The sequence below is a fragment of the Gracilinanus agilis genome, chromosome 3 (assembly GCF_016433145.1).
Source record: "Gracilinanus agilis isolate LMUSP501 chromosome 3, AgileGrace, whole genome shotgun sequence".
Classification (NCBI taxonomy): domain Eukaryota; kingdom Metazoa; phylum Chordata; class Mammalia; order Didelphimorphia; family Didelphidae; genus Gracilinanus; species Gracilinanus agilis.
The window spans coordinates 370,545,901-370,562,452 of NC_058132.1; the positions used below are offsets into that span (position 1 = coordinate 370,545,901).

A 16,552-nucleotide genomic window follows, 5' to 3' on the forward strand; every position below is an offset into this window, starting at 1 on the left:
ATGTCTTCCACAACATCAAACACACAAGCATTCCTTCTTTTTATTCAATGCTATAGTGACATGAATTTATAACAAATGCAGAAGCCCATGCTGACAGCCACCAAGGCATGTACTAGGATGGCAGCAATGGGAATTGGGAGAAGGGGGTGGATGTGAGGGATTTTGTGAAAACAGGCTCAACAGATCTCAGTAGCCAATTGGATCAGGGAGGAAAGGGAGAGGCAAGAGTCAAAGATAACACTGAAGTTTCAGTTCAACTAACATTTCTTAAGCATCTGCTATTTGTAGGACAAATACTGAAGATGAAGACGTCATGGCCTCTGTTTTCAAAGAACTATTAATATAAAGTAAATAAGACAAAGATAAAAATAAATGCCATACAATACAGAATCTGTTGTGTACATGACAAAAGTCTAAGAATATGCCATGAAAGTTCTGAAGAAAAAAAATTGTTGTCTCTGTGGATACGATCAAGGGGGACTGGAGAGAGATCAGAGAAGACTGCATGTAAGAATTCTTGGGAATTGCTAAATTCTATGGATAAATACCAAAAGAGTTTCATTAAATAGCAAGAAAAGAAGTGAAATTTCAAGTTGAGCAAAACTGGACCATTTACTTTTCCAAATTTTCTTAAATGTAATCAGTTACTTTCTCATCAAATAAAGTTCTCCTCTTTTCCACACCCCAATTTAGACATTTTTCATAACCAAATATCTAATGTATTTTCTCAATCTCCAAAATCTCCAAATGTTTCTCATTGAGGGGACACTCCAAATATTGTTTTTGACTAAAATGGAATAAACAGTCTTGAAAATAATTTTCAAAAATGATTAGACTCATGAAAGTTAAATTTCAATCACAAAAATCTCATCTACCCAACACTTATAAATGTAATATCCCTAACAACTATTTGCTTCTTTTGTTCTTAGGATATGATAACATAAGCCCTGCCTACAACAAATATATAAACAAAATTTCTCTGGAAAAATATAATTTCCTAAATAGAAAGAAAAAAATAGGTACATTTTATTCTAGTTCAATCACCTATTGCCTACTTTTCATTTAATAGAACTAGAGAATGTTAGAACAGGAAAAGACCTTAGTTATAATCTACTCCAATCATATTTTACAGACAAGGAAATTAAGAATTTTAGAGGTAAAGTGACTTTCTCAAGGTGTCATAGCTAGTTAGTGGCAGATATGGGGTCAGAACCCAAGTCTCTCAGCCCCAAGTGTAACATTCTCTCAGCAGTGCCATTTCATTACTTCTTAAAACATATAGCCCTTTCCTTTCATTTGTTCTAATGTATTCTGGACCAAATATATACAAAAAAACTTATGCCTGTCTGTGTGCATACTTACATATATATAGAGCTATATCAGTTATGTAGAGAGATATTATGTGTATATACATGATAAATTTCTATATGTATGCTACGATGGGTTAAAAATGAAATGAGTGAGAAAATAAAGGTTCAAACTTCTGAGCATATTGATTTATTAAGGAACATGTGCCTCTTGCATAACAGATTGGGGCCAGGCTTCCTCAGCCTTGGCACTGGACACTGAATACCAGAGGAGACAAATTTTTATGCACTAGAAACAATAAAATTTAGACCAATTAATTAAAAGAAAACAATTGGTCAGGATACAAAATTAGGTATCTGATTTCTAAATGGAGAAAAGATTAGGGACTTTCAAGTTGGGAGAGGGAGAGTAAACAAGTGCAATTTCCTGAAATCATAAAAGGTGTCTCATTTCTTCCCAAGTGTCTGTTAAGAACATAGAAATGATAACTGATTGATCAGTAAAGGTCCAGTTTTCAGAAAAGATATATGGGTTTCCTGAGTTGTATAACTGTGAGAAAATGCCTTATATCTATCTTAGGAACAGACAAATTTTTGCTGAGCATAATCTAGGTTTTTAGTAAAAGGTCTCTAAGTATCAGGTAAAAATGATCAAGCTTCCCAGCCATATAGGGCTAGGTTTAAAACAATGAAATAAAGCTTTCTTGCAATTCTCACAACTGAATAAAAACTTCTCACAAGACAGAAATTGGACTAGACATACAATTGAATAGAAAGGAAACTTAATTAGCCTCAAAATTGGGTCACAAAATGGAATCAGTGTGGTTCACTCCATTCCTACGGCCACTTGCTGTTTTAATTCCCTCAGTGCATATATATCAATGTTTTGTTTTTCTAAGAAGCTATTCTTGCCTTTCCCATTATCTTCCCATTCTGGCGCATTCTTATATTTTCAGAAAATCAAATCAGCATCTATCCTCTGAAGGTCCTGAAGAAGGTTTTTAAACTGTGTTATTATAGCACTGTTTAAGATGAAAGAACTTAGATTCATTCCCATTACTGGAAATTCTCTTTCTATACAGTCACTATTACTGATGAAAATGACTTCATGTTTAGAGAACCCTTTAATCTTGTGGAGTGCTTTCTTCCTAATGACCTTTGAACATTAGCAGCAACTATCATCATCCCCATTTTGTACTTGAGGAAACTGAACTCAGGGCAGCGAATGACTTCTACAAGGTCACATAACTCATGAATGTGAAATGATGGAATTCAAACCAAAGTCTCTCCTGATTCCTAACTTGCAGTTGTCTCATTATGCCCTGCTGCCCTCTGATGATGATAATAATAAAGATCTCTCTGGTTGAGAAGATTTAATTTCTTTTTATGGATTTGATCCAAGAAAATAATCATAGATTATTCAAAATGGGTTTTTCATCTTGTTATTCATCTCACGGTACAAAATTATGACAATTTCAGTAATGGAGACTGTTCCATTTTAGCCAGATAGATAGAGAAGACAAATAATACAGACAATAAGATAGTATCTCTTTATTGACATCAGTTTAGACTAGTTCACAAAGAAATTGCCGGCCTTTCTGTCTCTAGTTGAAAGTAAATCATAGTATTATTTTTCAGTAGTCTTTATTGGGCATAACTCAATGCTATTAGTAAACCTGGTAAAGCCAAACAGTCTAAGAATGAAATTTATTTGAAATATATACATATGCAAATATATACATCATATACACTATATATGTATGTGTAATATAAGTTTGTAATATATTCATTGCATATAAATATATGCATGTATATAACATATACTATATATATAGTATATGTAGTCTATGTGTAATATATGTTTGTAATATATTCAATTTATATAAATATATATCTCATGTTTTAATTAGCAAAAGTTCAAAACCTTCCAGTGCTATTTGAATTCACTTATGAATAAAGAAGCCAAATAACACTGGATAAATAAACACATGAGAAGAAGAATTTGGGAGTGTTTGGTCTATATTATCTTTGCAAGATACTTAATGCTCTGCCCAAGATGTGGAAATACCAAGTATCCTCAAAATTAATCTGTGTGTTGCTTCAACAGGTAAATCTCGTACCCGAAAACCTCTCCAGATGGTAGTTGGCACTCTGTCACCAAGCTCAGTCTTTCTGTCCTGGGGTTTCCTCATCAACCCACAATATGATTGGAACTTGCCAAGTCAGTGTCCCAATGACAGGTAATATGCCAGAACTCAGTTTTCCTATCTTAAATACATATGTGGTTTTAATTAAGTAGTAACCACTTATTGAGAGCCTATCATATACTTGTTGCAGGAGTCATAAAGACAAAAAATGAAGCATTCCCTGCCCTCAAGTAAGTTACAGTTTATCAGAGAAGATAGCATATACACATTTAAGTAAATGCAAAATGCATAAAGTATATCCTTTCACCTGCACATACACGCCAAACATAATTGACAGGTAAAGGAGTGGCATTTAGGAGGATCAGAAAAGACCTCTTGTAGGAGTTTGTTATTGAGATAAACTCTGTATGAAACTTGGAATTTTGAGACACATCAGTGAAGATGGAATGCATTCCAGGCAAAAGGGACAACCAAAAAAGACAGATTGACTGGAATGTAAAGTGAATGAAGGGAATTTATAATAAGTCTGAGAAAATGAGTTGGAACCATATTGCAAATGGCTTTGAATGCCAGAGAAATTATTATTTGATCTTAGATAGAAAAGGGAGCTTCTGAAGTTTATTGAGCAAAAGAGTAGTATGCTCAAATTTGGACTTGGGAATATAGTTTTAGCAAAAAACATGGCAAAGAGCCCACTTAGAGGTCTCAAACATGTTGTCTACATGAAGCCCATAATCCTTCAGACTTTGGCCTAAACCAGATTAAAATATAGTTGAGAAATATTTAACAAAATAAATAAAAGTGCAATAAAACACAACTAGTATTGATGTAATTTTCTAAGTCCATCTGATGCCCACAGGGATTGTTATGAATTTTTTAGTAGTCCCCCATTTCTATTTGTTCGACTTCATTGATTAAGAGTCCATCATAACTGATTAGGGAAGAGATGATGAGAGACTGAATTTGGTTGACTGTGATTGGAAAGAAGGGAAGGGATGAGACTTTGTGACAAGAATTGACAAGACTTGGCAACTGATTGGATTTGGTGGATGAAAGAGAATGCAAAATGGAAATTGATTCTGAGGATGTGAATCTGTGTGACTGGAAGGAGGAATAACCCTCAATAGAAATATGGAAGTTTGAAAAAGGGGTTCGTTTGGGGGAAAATATAATGAATACTACTTTGGTCATGCCGAGTATGAGTTGAATATGGGACATCCTCTTTAAAAAATATAGAGAGTGGCTACATTTACTTTAGAAAAGATTATCTTTATCAACAACAGACAGTAATGAAATGCCTCCCTTGTGTAAAGCACAGTGCTAGGTATTAGAGATATAAAAATATGCAAAAAGAGAGAGTAGTGTCTGGATTTTGAACCACCATTTATATGAACAGACCTGAATATGGAAAACTGTCACTTTTTTGTTCAACTTTGCTTAAATTCCCAACTTCTAAAATCTAAATAGGTAACAAAATGCTTTGAAACATATAACGACTCAGACATGTGAATCTAGATAAACATTCCAAAACTTTATCCAAATAACTTTACCCCAAAACTACTCTATTAGATATAAATTCAGAGCTGGGGTTTTAACTTATGAAATTAGAATTTGATTTCTTTTGACAATATTTGTCTTTGACTATTAAAAAAAGGCCTCTGGAAAACATTTGTCCTCATTCTCAAATATCAATAATCTCTCATAAATGCATTTTTATTATGAAGATAAACCAGAAAAAAAAAGATTAAATTTCCTTGAAAGTATCCATGGTTCTGAAGAGTGAAGTGTTTGGCAAAAGAAGCTGACAGTCTTGCCAAACCCAAATTTGTCTGATAAAATATATCTCAGACCTTTGACAGAATCTGAAGCATCCCTGGTTTCACCCATCACTAAGCAAGCTTGAATGCCCTTGAAAGAACACACGTTCTTCTGGTAATTATAGGTCAGAATGGTTTGAGCCTGAATGCCAATCCTGTGAAAACAAATACTTGTGTTATTTTAGGTTCCATTTCAGTTTTTCAATTTCTCCCAACAGTTAAAACCAGAAAGAACTTAGAATTCTGAAATGTTCTCAATCTGGATAGAATTGGTACAAGATGTGACCTGATGGTTTTGCCTTTCTTTGTATTGCCAACACTTAGCCCAGTGCCTGATACATAGTAGGTGCTCATTAAATGTTTACTGACTGAAATTGCCCATTGATTTATTCAGCTCTACTGTCTTAGTCAATCAATCTCAAACGTTACTTCTTTTCACTGGCCAGACACTCCTCTCTTTCTCCCCAGGATAATTTGCATGGCCTTCATAGGATTTTATCCTCTTCTTGACTTCCCAAACCATCTTCTTTTATGATCTCCTAAAGCCTTTTTCTTTTTTTTTTTTAAACCCTTACCTTCTGTCTAAGAATTGATACCACTTATCGGTTCCAAGGCAGAAAAGAGTGGTAAGGGCTAGGTAATTGCTGTTGAATGACTTTCCCAAACAAGCTAGGAAGTGTCTGAGGTCATATTTGAACCCAGAACTTCCCATCCCCAGGCTTGGCTCTCTATCCACTGAGCTACTTGGCTGCTCACCAACATCTTTCCTATGAAGGATTTCTCATGAATAAATATTGGTCGATTGAAATATGCTTCCAAAAGTTGAATAGCACAGGGAAACACTGGCTTTTGAATGGGATCAAGAGTAGATAGCTTTGAGTTAAACTTGTAATCTGACCTGATGTAGTATAGAACAACTGTATAATAAATTTACCTAGTAGGAGTATATCTCCAGCGACATGCGAATTCTTCAGAGACTATCTAATAAGGAACTTACTTATGATTAAATCAATGATCATTACATTGGGCATGTTAGCCAATCATTTTGTTTCTTTACATCCTTATGAATATAATGGAAGTAATTATATGGAGTCACTGAAAATTTTAAGATATATATATATACATTTATATATATGCAAGGTGTTCCAAAAATCCTCTAAATCTTAGTGTCCTTTTAATCTGTTAAAGACTTTTGGAACAGCCTATATAGCATTTTCAGGTTTATCAAATTTTCCTTATAACTACCCTCTTTGATTTTGTGGTACAAGTATTATTATCCCATTTTACAAATGAGGAAATGGAAGCTTTGAGAGGTTGAGTGATTTTCCTTCACTATATACCACAGTTAACAAGGGTCAGGGCTATGATTCAAATCTAGACCTCTTGACATCAAATCCAACACTCTCTTTACTCCTGTTATTTCTGGAATGTGTGGCATGATCTTTCCCTCCTTGAGTCCTGTATATCTATATTTTTTCTTGCATTTTTCTAACCTGTGTTATAGTTATTTGTGAATGAGTCAGTTCTGTAGAAAAGATATACCATGATTTGGCAGATAGAATAACAGATTTGGAATGAAGAAGACCTGGTTTTGAATCCTGACTCAGCTATTTACCACGTAATCATGAGCCAGACCTCAGTTTCTTCATCTACAAAATGTAATTGTTGAATGATGACCTCCTCTAGGATCCCAGACAGATTTAAATTCATGTTCCTATGTGTTTTATCCCTCCTACTAGGTTGTAGTCTTCAATGTTTTAGCTCTCTCTTAGACTGTAGGATCCATAAGCTATTGTACCCTTTATTAATATTTCTAGCAGAGGATGGTTACCAGAATGCAAAGGCTAAAAATCAAATCAATTATTCCATTTATTAAAATTCAATTCAATAGTTTAATTCAATAAACATTTATCAAGTGTCTACTATATGTCAGGTGCTAGGTGCACAGAATATAAATAAAAAAAAGACAGTTTCTGTCCCTCAAATTTACAATCTAATGGGGGAAGATAACACATAGAATGAAGCTAGAAAGGGGATGGGACACCAAAGATATTTGACATGGGAGCTTCATGTTCGTTGGAGTGCAAACCAAATAAAGTTGCCAAAGGAAAGTGGAGAGTTTGCTGGAAAGTTCAGATCCATCCCTCTTTACAGGATAGCTTTGGGAGGAATTTAGTGTTCTACTCTCCAGTCCTCCAATCAGAGGGGAAAGAAGGCTGAAGGAGTTGAGAAGGTGTTAAGTATCAGAAGTTGAGTTAATGACTAAATAATGAAATTTCAAGTGATCAGCTTATACTGGATGAGGCATTATATTCCTTAGAGTTCAAACCAAGCAGGGCTGCAGATGGAAAGTAGAGAAAATATCCCAAAAATAATTTTTGGGGGTGTGGAGGGGAAAATTAGAAAGTAATGACTGAAACCAAGGTTCTTGAATCATTTGGGGCAGGGGTCAGCAACATATGGCTCTCTAGCCATATCTGGCTCTTTTGAGGGCTAGATATGGCTCTTTCTGCAGGAGCCATAAAGTCAATTTTTTTTTCAGGCGCTGTTATAGGAGCACACACTGTTACAGGAGCGCACACTGTGAGCACTGTATGGCTCTCACGAAATTACATTTTAAAAAATGTGGCATTTATAGCTCTCATGGCCAAAAAGGTTGCCGACCCCTGATTTGGGAAGTCCATTAATTGTTCCCTTCTCCCCAGTTGGTACAGATATTCAAGTGAGCCTTTCCTCCATGGTTTGGGCCTTTGTATTGGTCTGAGAAAAGAATCATTTATATTAAAATGCTTTAGAAATGCTATAGATATTATATCAAACAAATAAACCTACTAAAATCACAAATGAATATAATTAGAAGCAGACTTTGGAAAATCTATTGTTTGTGGGCCAGCTTCTGCCCTCAGATGTGCCTGCAGCTGCTTTTTAGAATTTAGCCCAACACAGTAGATTTATATGAGCAAATAGTAGCACAAGGGGAGATTATTATATCTTGGGTATTGAAATTTGAGTCTAGCTGAATCTCTCCTTCAGGAATATAATCTTCCAAAACTATACAAACCTGAATGTCTTTGGCAGATTCCTGGAACACTGAATTTTGTAGTTGTTATCTCATAAACTCCAGTTTCTGGCATATGCTTTAAGAAAAATAAATATTTCACCATAGTAGGTTCATGCAAACTAATTTAACCTATACAAATGAAAAGTGTTTACTGTATGACTATTTTTAAAAAATGTCTTACCTCAAATTTTCCATATCAAAGGAATAATTTCTTTAGCATCTCCTCTAACAAGTTTCCACTGACAGAAGTACAATTTTTTTTCTATTGGCTTGGAAACTGAAAATGGAGCTCATTTTCTTCCCTGGTTGTAAATGTTTCTGTTACTATTTGCATCATTCTGGACAAGAGCTGCAACTTTCAGTTTTTAGTTTCTCCTTGTAGTTTAAGCTGAAGAGTGAACATTCTTAACTTATAGTTATTATTTTTTATAGTTTGTGAATGAGGAACTATACAAATTAGGACTTAGTATAGACAGGTGCAGAAACAAACCTTCCCAAGCTATCCCAATTGAAAAGTAATTATGTGTTTTCTTGATTAAAATTTATGTCACTATTGATTCTCCCATGTTTTTCCCTTTATATTTTTCCTTTTCAATAAAACTTTTATTTTTTTATTAAAACTAAAGATCTCTGAAGTGAGTTTCTTTTACTCAATGTAATTTAATATGTGTAAGTCAATTACTTTCACCACAGATTGTGGTAGTAGTGTAGTGGCTTGAGAGTTTGAATCAGAAAAAAAAAAGAAAGAAAATCAGAACCTGGAAGACCTTTTTTCAAATGCTAACTCAGACAAAACTTTTTCTGTGTGATCTTGGGCATGTCGCTTAAATACTTAATTCTCTAAACAATTCCCTAAGATAAAATTTACTGAGTTTGAGTTCCCTGAGTTTGAGAGTAGCCCCTGACCTAATCACTTGGAAGAGGAATGAGAAGTGAGAAGAGACCATTATATTTGACAATTAAGATATCATTGGTAATTTAGAGGGAACATTTTCAGTTAAGTAACAAGGCTGGAAGCCAAATTGCAAATTATTTAGAAGAGAAAGAGAAAGAGGGGAGGGGAAATGGAGACATCTAGTAGAGAAGACTTTTTCAAGGGATTTAGCTGAATAGGAGGAAGCAACTAGGTGGCACAATGGATAGAGTGCCAGACCTAGAGTCAGAAAGAGCTGAATTCAAATCTACTATCAGAAACTTACTAGCTGTGTGACCCTGAGGAAATTACTTAACCTCTGTTTACCTTAATCTACTGGAGAAGGAAATGGCAAATCACTCCAGGGTCTTTGCCAAGAAAACCTCACAGGTATGAACCATAGGCTCGCAAAGAGTTGGACATATCTGAACAACAAAATAAAATCTGAAGAGGTGAGGAGATATGCAGGCTGATAAGTGACAAGGATGATAGGATCTAGTGAGAGGTTTGTTTTTTGGCTTGTTTTGCTTCTAAGGATGGGGGACAGTTGGGCATGTTTGTAGGTAGAAGGGAAGGAACCAGTAGATATGGAAAGATTAGTTGAGAGGGAATGCTGGTGGAGTCAATCTGTGGTAAATGCAGATTGGCACACCTAGTCTGAGTCTTTTATTCACTATAGCAACCAATAACCATAGGCTTAGCTATTTGAATCTCTTTCAAGGGTTTTTTTGCTCTTCCGAAGTACGGATTTTTCTAATGATATCACTAGGTGTTAATATCTTATTAACACATTAACAATTCTTCATCCATTATGATTATATTTTGACTATATCAACTGAGTTCAGGTAGGGTCAGGAACCAAATCCCTACTCTCCTCTCATACTTACAAATGACTTCTTTCAGCTCTGTTCAAGAGCCCATGAGATCACAATAAAGATGAAGAATAAATTTAGAAAAAGCAAATCAGAGGGAAATATGGAATTATAACAATTATGATCAGATAAATGAATTTCAAATTAATGGAAAATGGAAGTAGAATAAGTGTGGGTGATGGCAAGATCAAGGAAATGACCATCCCTGGGGTATAGCTGAAGTGGAACAGAGGAGTAGGTCATGGAAATTGTCAGCTGAGAAACTGGAAGGTTGAGTTACATGAAGGAACATCAACATATACATTAAAGTTCCCTTGTATGAATGAGCCCAGGAATTGAGACTGAAAACTTAGATCCAGGCACTAAATTCTAGGGGCAGCTAGGTGGTGCCATAATGCACAGAGTGCTAGGCCTGGAGTCAAGATTTATGTTCCTGAATTCTAATCTGGCCTCAGACACTTACTAGCTGTGTGATCCTGAGCAAGTCACTTAACCCTTGTTGCTTCATTTCTTCATGTATAAAATAAGCCAAAGAAGGCAGTGGCAAACCATTCCACTATCTTTGTCAAGAAAATCTCAAATGGGATCACAAAGAATCAGACTGGACTGAAAAACTACTAATGCCTTGGAGGGAAGGGAGGAGAGATCTGATAAATATGGATAGAATAAACTTCAAAAGGGAGAGATTATTGAGTGATTGTGTTGGAGAGTTTGAAAAAAAGCAATAGAGGACATAAACTATCCTACTTGTTCTTTCCCATATTGAACATTCCATTTCCTTTCTCCCTGATTTTATATTCAGCCTCTCATGCCTACAATGCAATTTCTATGCTTCCCTTCCACCTCATAAGATCTCTATCTTCTTTCAGAGCTCAGTTTTAATACCACCTCCAACAGGAACCCTATCCTGATTGCCCTCTTCCATTTGCTAATTATTGAAGTTCCTTTAAATCTAGTTTTGTTCTTACTTTATATTAATTTTTTGTGTGTACATTTCATTTCCCCCAATAGAATGTAAATTCTTGGAAGTGAGTCATTTTTTTTTTTTGGTCTTTATATCTCTAGTGTCTAGCGCAGTATCTGATTCAGAGCAGGAACTTAATAAAAACCTGTGGAATTCAGGAACTCAAGGACTTTACATTTTTCCTATTAAATGTCATCTTCTTAGATACAATATATATTCCTAACTTGTCAAAATCTTTTTGGATTCTGAATCTGTGGTACATCATATGTGACCTGGGGTGTTCAAGAACATTTGCATAAGATTTTCTTCATGGGTGGATGATGATTACTTGATGTCCCATGTGTTGGAGAGAGCCTGGAACCTTGTGTGCTCTTTTGAAGCTTGAAGCCAGAAGTAATATCTCTCTCCTCCCAAGTTCTTGCCAACTCCACCCATCATCACCCATGGAGCAAAAAGTAATCATTCTCCACAAATAGACTTGACAAGTCCCAGGTTACACATGTAAACTACTCCTTCAGCTTAGTGTTCTTTGCAAACAAAACCAATGCTTTTACTTGACTTGTATTATAAAGGCAGGACGGACATTGGGTGCCAACCATGTGGCAGAAAAACATAATATTATTACTGTTATTATTCAACAGATTATATACAGTTCGCTATCGGGAAAAAGATAAAGAAAAAAAATGGATTTTCCAAATCTGCCCAGCCACTGAAACAGTAGTTGAGAATCTGAAGCCAAATACCATTTATGAATTTGGAGTGAAAGATAATTTAGAAGATGGACTCTGGAGCAGGATTTTTAATCACAAGACTATTGTAGGAAGTAAGTTCTTGGCACTATTTATATTTTGAGAAATTCTTCTTCAGGAAATTTTGATTATTTTATTTCTTGTATGAAATAGCATGGGTTTAAAAATTCAAGGTCATTTAAAGAGTATTTCAGTATATTTTATGAAATTTATTTCCTTTTGAGGTAAGGGCACATCCAATCTATATAAATGTTTTTAAAACAATGAAACAAAACTTAAGCTTTTCTCAAGTTATATGTATTTGGCAAAATAAAGACATGGTGTTAGTTTTACTATAGAAATAATGAAATGAATTTGGGATGAAATAATGGCAGACTAGTTATATATGCTGACAATTTATCTCAGATTCTCTCGATAGTCTCTATCTCAATTATTCAATAGCAATTATTCTGCCTTCTGTTATCAAAATGTTCCAGAAATTCTAATATTTCAACAAATTGGAACTGAATGAATCATATTATAATTATAATAAGAATATGTATAAGGTTTAAAATATTGGTTGCTACCAAAGATGGATAATCAAAGATTGAAAGCCAATTATCTACTCTGTCCTATGTACATGCATAGATGAGGTATGGGAGGGGGCAAAGGTGGTATAGCATAGATCTGATGAAGTGATTGGTGTTAGCTGTAACATTTCTAATTGCAAGACCAATGAAGAGCACACTGTACACACTCACGTAGATGTCCACACTACCAAATCATGTTTGGAATTCCTATTATTGTCACCTTAGATATAGATGGTAATACAGATCTATGGAACCATTTTTTCCTCATAGAATTATATTCTTTCAATACACCTGACACTTTAAAAAATTTTGACATGCTGTTTATGAATTGATTTTTATATGGAACATCTTACATAATTAATATTCTGTTGAGGGAGACCCAAAAAAATTAGAACTAAAAATGTTAGAACTATTTTCATTTGATTGCATATAATCAAATGTTTAATGTTTCTTATTTCGTAACAAGGGTGATTATAAATTTCATAAAGCAAATGGAATGATACCGAAGTCTTTGTGTTTTATAGCATTTCAGACATTATCACATAACTCATAGGCTGTTTAACAAGAGATTCCTGGCAAAAGGAAACACTTCGGGAAATTACCCAAGTACATAAATTGAAACTTTAATGGACCCATGATTTTATTGTTGTGGGCTTTGCTTCCAATACATATACATTTATCAACTGTCCATCCTTTGAAACTCTTGTTCAGGTTCCCCCATAAATTATACAGATAAGTTTATCCATTGTGGTTGGGGACTTTCTTCAATTTCTCTAGATACTAATAGGCTGCATTACTCTTCATCAATTGTCCTTATTCTTACTCTCTGACTAGTTCATCTTTTTTTCCAGGCATATATTTCTGATGACATCCTTTATATGGGTAGATATAATTAATTAAACTATAGCCTGGTTATATAAGTATATATATATATATATATATATATATATATATATATATGTAAATAAGGATACTAATGCAATTTTCCAAAATGTTTTCTGCCTTTTCCATTAGAAAGATGGGACTCATGAACATCATCTAGTTCAGTTTCTTATTTTTCATTACCATGATTACATAAAGACAATAAATGTGCTTAATGGAAATTCTTTCCTTTTTATATTTCATTTTAAAGTAAACATGAGAAACAGTAAATTTCCAATGTATAAGAATAAACTTTTTTTTTCTCTCTAAGGCTTTTGACAAAGAGCAGAAAGAAATATGACTCTCCAAGTTTTTACCTAGCAACTTGAAGCTAATAAATAGGGCATTGGAGTATGATGGAAATCACCTTCTGTCATCATTACGAGACAGAAAGAATGCAAATGGTTTTAATAGTCACCTTTTAGGAGAGTTAGCCCATTGACATGGGAGATATGCCCTCTTATAAACCTGTTTGGTTCGCTAGATACTATTTCCAGGGATAATGTAGAACTGGTGATTTGAATATTAATAAAATGTGAACTGTCATTAATTCAATGGTCAAAACTAACAGTTTTCTTTTATGTGGCCTAGACCTTGTTAATCTTTAATTTAATTAAATTTAGCTCTTCTCTTCTAAAAAAACTTTTCTGACAGTATTTTTATTTTATTGGGAATTGGTTTTATTTGAAACATCCAGTTTTTCATGTATGGAAAAGTATTTTTCAATAAAGAAGTAAAACCTTCATAAAAAATACATAGTTTGCACAAGGTTTATACATAGTCGAACAAAACAGTACAAATGCTTTTGACTCTATTCATTGATAATGGGGGAAAGCGGACATGGAATGGAATTGTAGAAAACATTTCTGTGTCCATAAGCTGACAGACATAAAAGAAGTAAAATTCCATATATGTCCTCAGATTTCATATTATAAATATATATTACAGGTAAAAAGCAAAAATGTGATAATTAGACCACAGGTAATAATTTTGCTCCTTAAAAGGGATGAAAAGAAATTGAAGAGAGATGGGGGTTGTCTTGACAACTGATCATTTCATTTTGTCCTCGGTGAAATAAAAATGTTTCTTTTTTCCCCCCATTACATCAGCTAAAATTAAAGGAAATGGGAAAATTCAAAGTACCTATGACCAGACATATACGGTGGTAAGTAACAAATTTATTTTTTCAAAGTTAGCAAGCAAGGGGTTACTTTTAAAGCTTTATGTATCAATTCACTTTCTCACTGAAGCATACTAAGAAGAGAGATGATTATAGCAGTCAGTCCTGAGGATCATGAAAGCTTTTGATTAATTGGCATTATGAATTTCACTTTGATTAGATAATTCCTAATATCCTTATCAGCTCCAACATTCTATAAACCCATGATTCTATATGCTGTCACGAGGATAGACTACATTTGTTTTTGTTGTGGGTTTTTTCTTTAATTGCTCACCTGATGCTTCCTAAATGAGTAACAGTAAATATGGAAATAAGTTGTACGTGATTGCACATCTAAAACCTACATTAAATTGCTTAACATCTCAGGGAGTAAGGAGTAGAGGGAGGGAAGTGAGAGAATCTGGAACACAAATTTTTTTAATGGAAGTTAAAATTTGTTTTTGCATGTAATTTGGGAAAAACAAAATATTATTTAAAAAAATAACTAAATGAGTAGCAGTGAAAGGTATGTCTTGGGGCTAGAGGGGCCTCAGATTATAAGAGAGTTTTTTAAATTCCTACCTTCTGTCTTAGAATCCACACTAAGGCAAAAAGAGCAGTAAGGGTTAGGCAATTGGGATTAAGTGACTTGTCCAGGACCACCCAGTGAGGAAGTGTCTATGGTCAGATCCAGGCCTGGATCTCTATCCACTGAGCCACCTAGCTGTCCCTATAATAGACTTTTTATAGCTGTGTTGCTACAATCCAACTTTCCTCCCTGTCACTTGTTCCCTATGAGAAAACAAAATAAAATTTAAAAACTACTCAGTGCTGAACATCTTCATTGTTTCTACCCTGCCTCCCACCAAGTCCTTCTCTCAAGGAAGAAACAAATATTTTATATTTTAGTGTGAATTGTCTTGCCTTCCCCAAATTGAAAGTGTTTTGAATATGTCTATTTTTTGTAATAAAATGTTTTCTCTTATATTAGGGATTTTTAGCCATCAGTCAGCAGGTAGTGTAGTCGTATTAGGAGATATAATGAAGACCCTCAAGCAGCTACTGTTTTTGCTGTTGACTCTGGTCAGGGTTGAATACCCAGAAGATAGATGTTGATCTGTATAGCTCAGTTGTCTTCCGACATAGTCATGGGTGATGAAAAGGTGTAGACTTGATGACAATAAGCTTATATATCTGTGTTAACGATTTGTTGTTCACGTAACCTTGGACTTCAAGCAACTTGGAGAAGAGTGGCAAGAATGAATTTAGAAGAAAGCTTTTATTGAGGGCATGAGAAATAAAGAACCTGACATCCAGACCTACCTGGGATGCTCACTCCCTATGGCATTATGAGCAAATTGCTGAACCTCCCTGGGTCTTGATCTCTTCATCTATGAAATGGAGCTTCTGAGGTCATTTTCATCTCTACATCACTGATTCTTGGAGATCCCAGTCTTAGGATGATAAGTACAAAAGAATATCCACACACATATGGGTGCATATTGGTGGATATATTGGTGCGTATAGATATATAGATATAGACGTAGACATCTACAAGTACAAATAGGCAAACACATACATGGAACCCTCTATGGAAGAATCAAATCTAAAAGAAGAAAATTTTATAATGAAATTTTAAGCCCAGATGTCCATTTGTCCTTATTTCACTTTCTGAGACCATTCTGATTCTTATTTTAAGGGGGTAGTTTCTTAGGAACTAGCACCATTTCCCCAAATGTGTATCTTCTTCATGTTTGGTTTTATTATGTCTTCTATCGAGCAATGACTCTTTCTCCCTTTTCAGTCACTTGTTCCAAATAAATTGTGTTAATTTTGGCAAGATAATCCAGTTGACGGGGGTTACTCAACAGGATTGGGGAGATTGGGTCTCACTCTTAGGGACTTTTATTTCCTTTTCTCCTCATAAATAACTGTGATGGGGGAGGGGTAGCAGGGTGCAATAGGAAGTAACTTCCTGTATCTCTGATACAGATCCAAAAGTTTTATCATTTCAAGCTGCAAGGTGGGGTCCTCTCTTGACTTTAGCCAGCAGTCCTGGAGTTGTAGCATGAA

The 16,552-nt window shown here is 34.6% G+C and overlaps 1 protein-coding gene across 1 annotated transcript in view; it reads left to right on the plus strand.

Annotated features, from left to right (window-relative positions):
* LOC123241583 (ABI family member 3 binding protein) overlaps nt 1–16,552 on the plus strand; it is a 287,167-nt gene that overhangs the window by 126,993 nt on the left and 143,622 nt on the right. Inside the window, exons 4-6 of the mRNA XM_044669199.1 lie at nt 3,415–3,547; nt 11,723–11,904; nt 14,430–14,485. Of these exons, the coding sequence (XP_044525134.1) occupies nt 3,415–3,547; nt 11,723–11,904; nt 14,430–14,485 (371 nt within the window). The remainder of the gene's footprint in view (nt 1–3,414; nt 3,548–11,722; nt 11,905–14,429; nt 14,486–16,552) is intronic.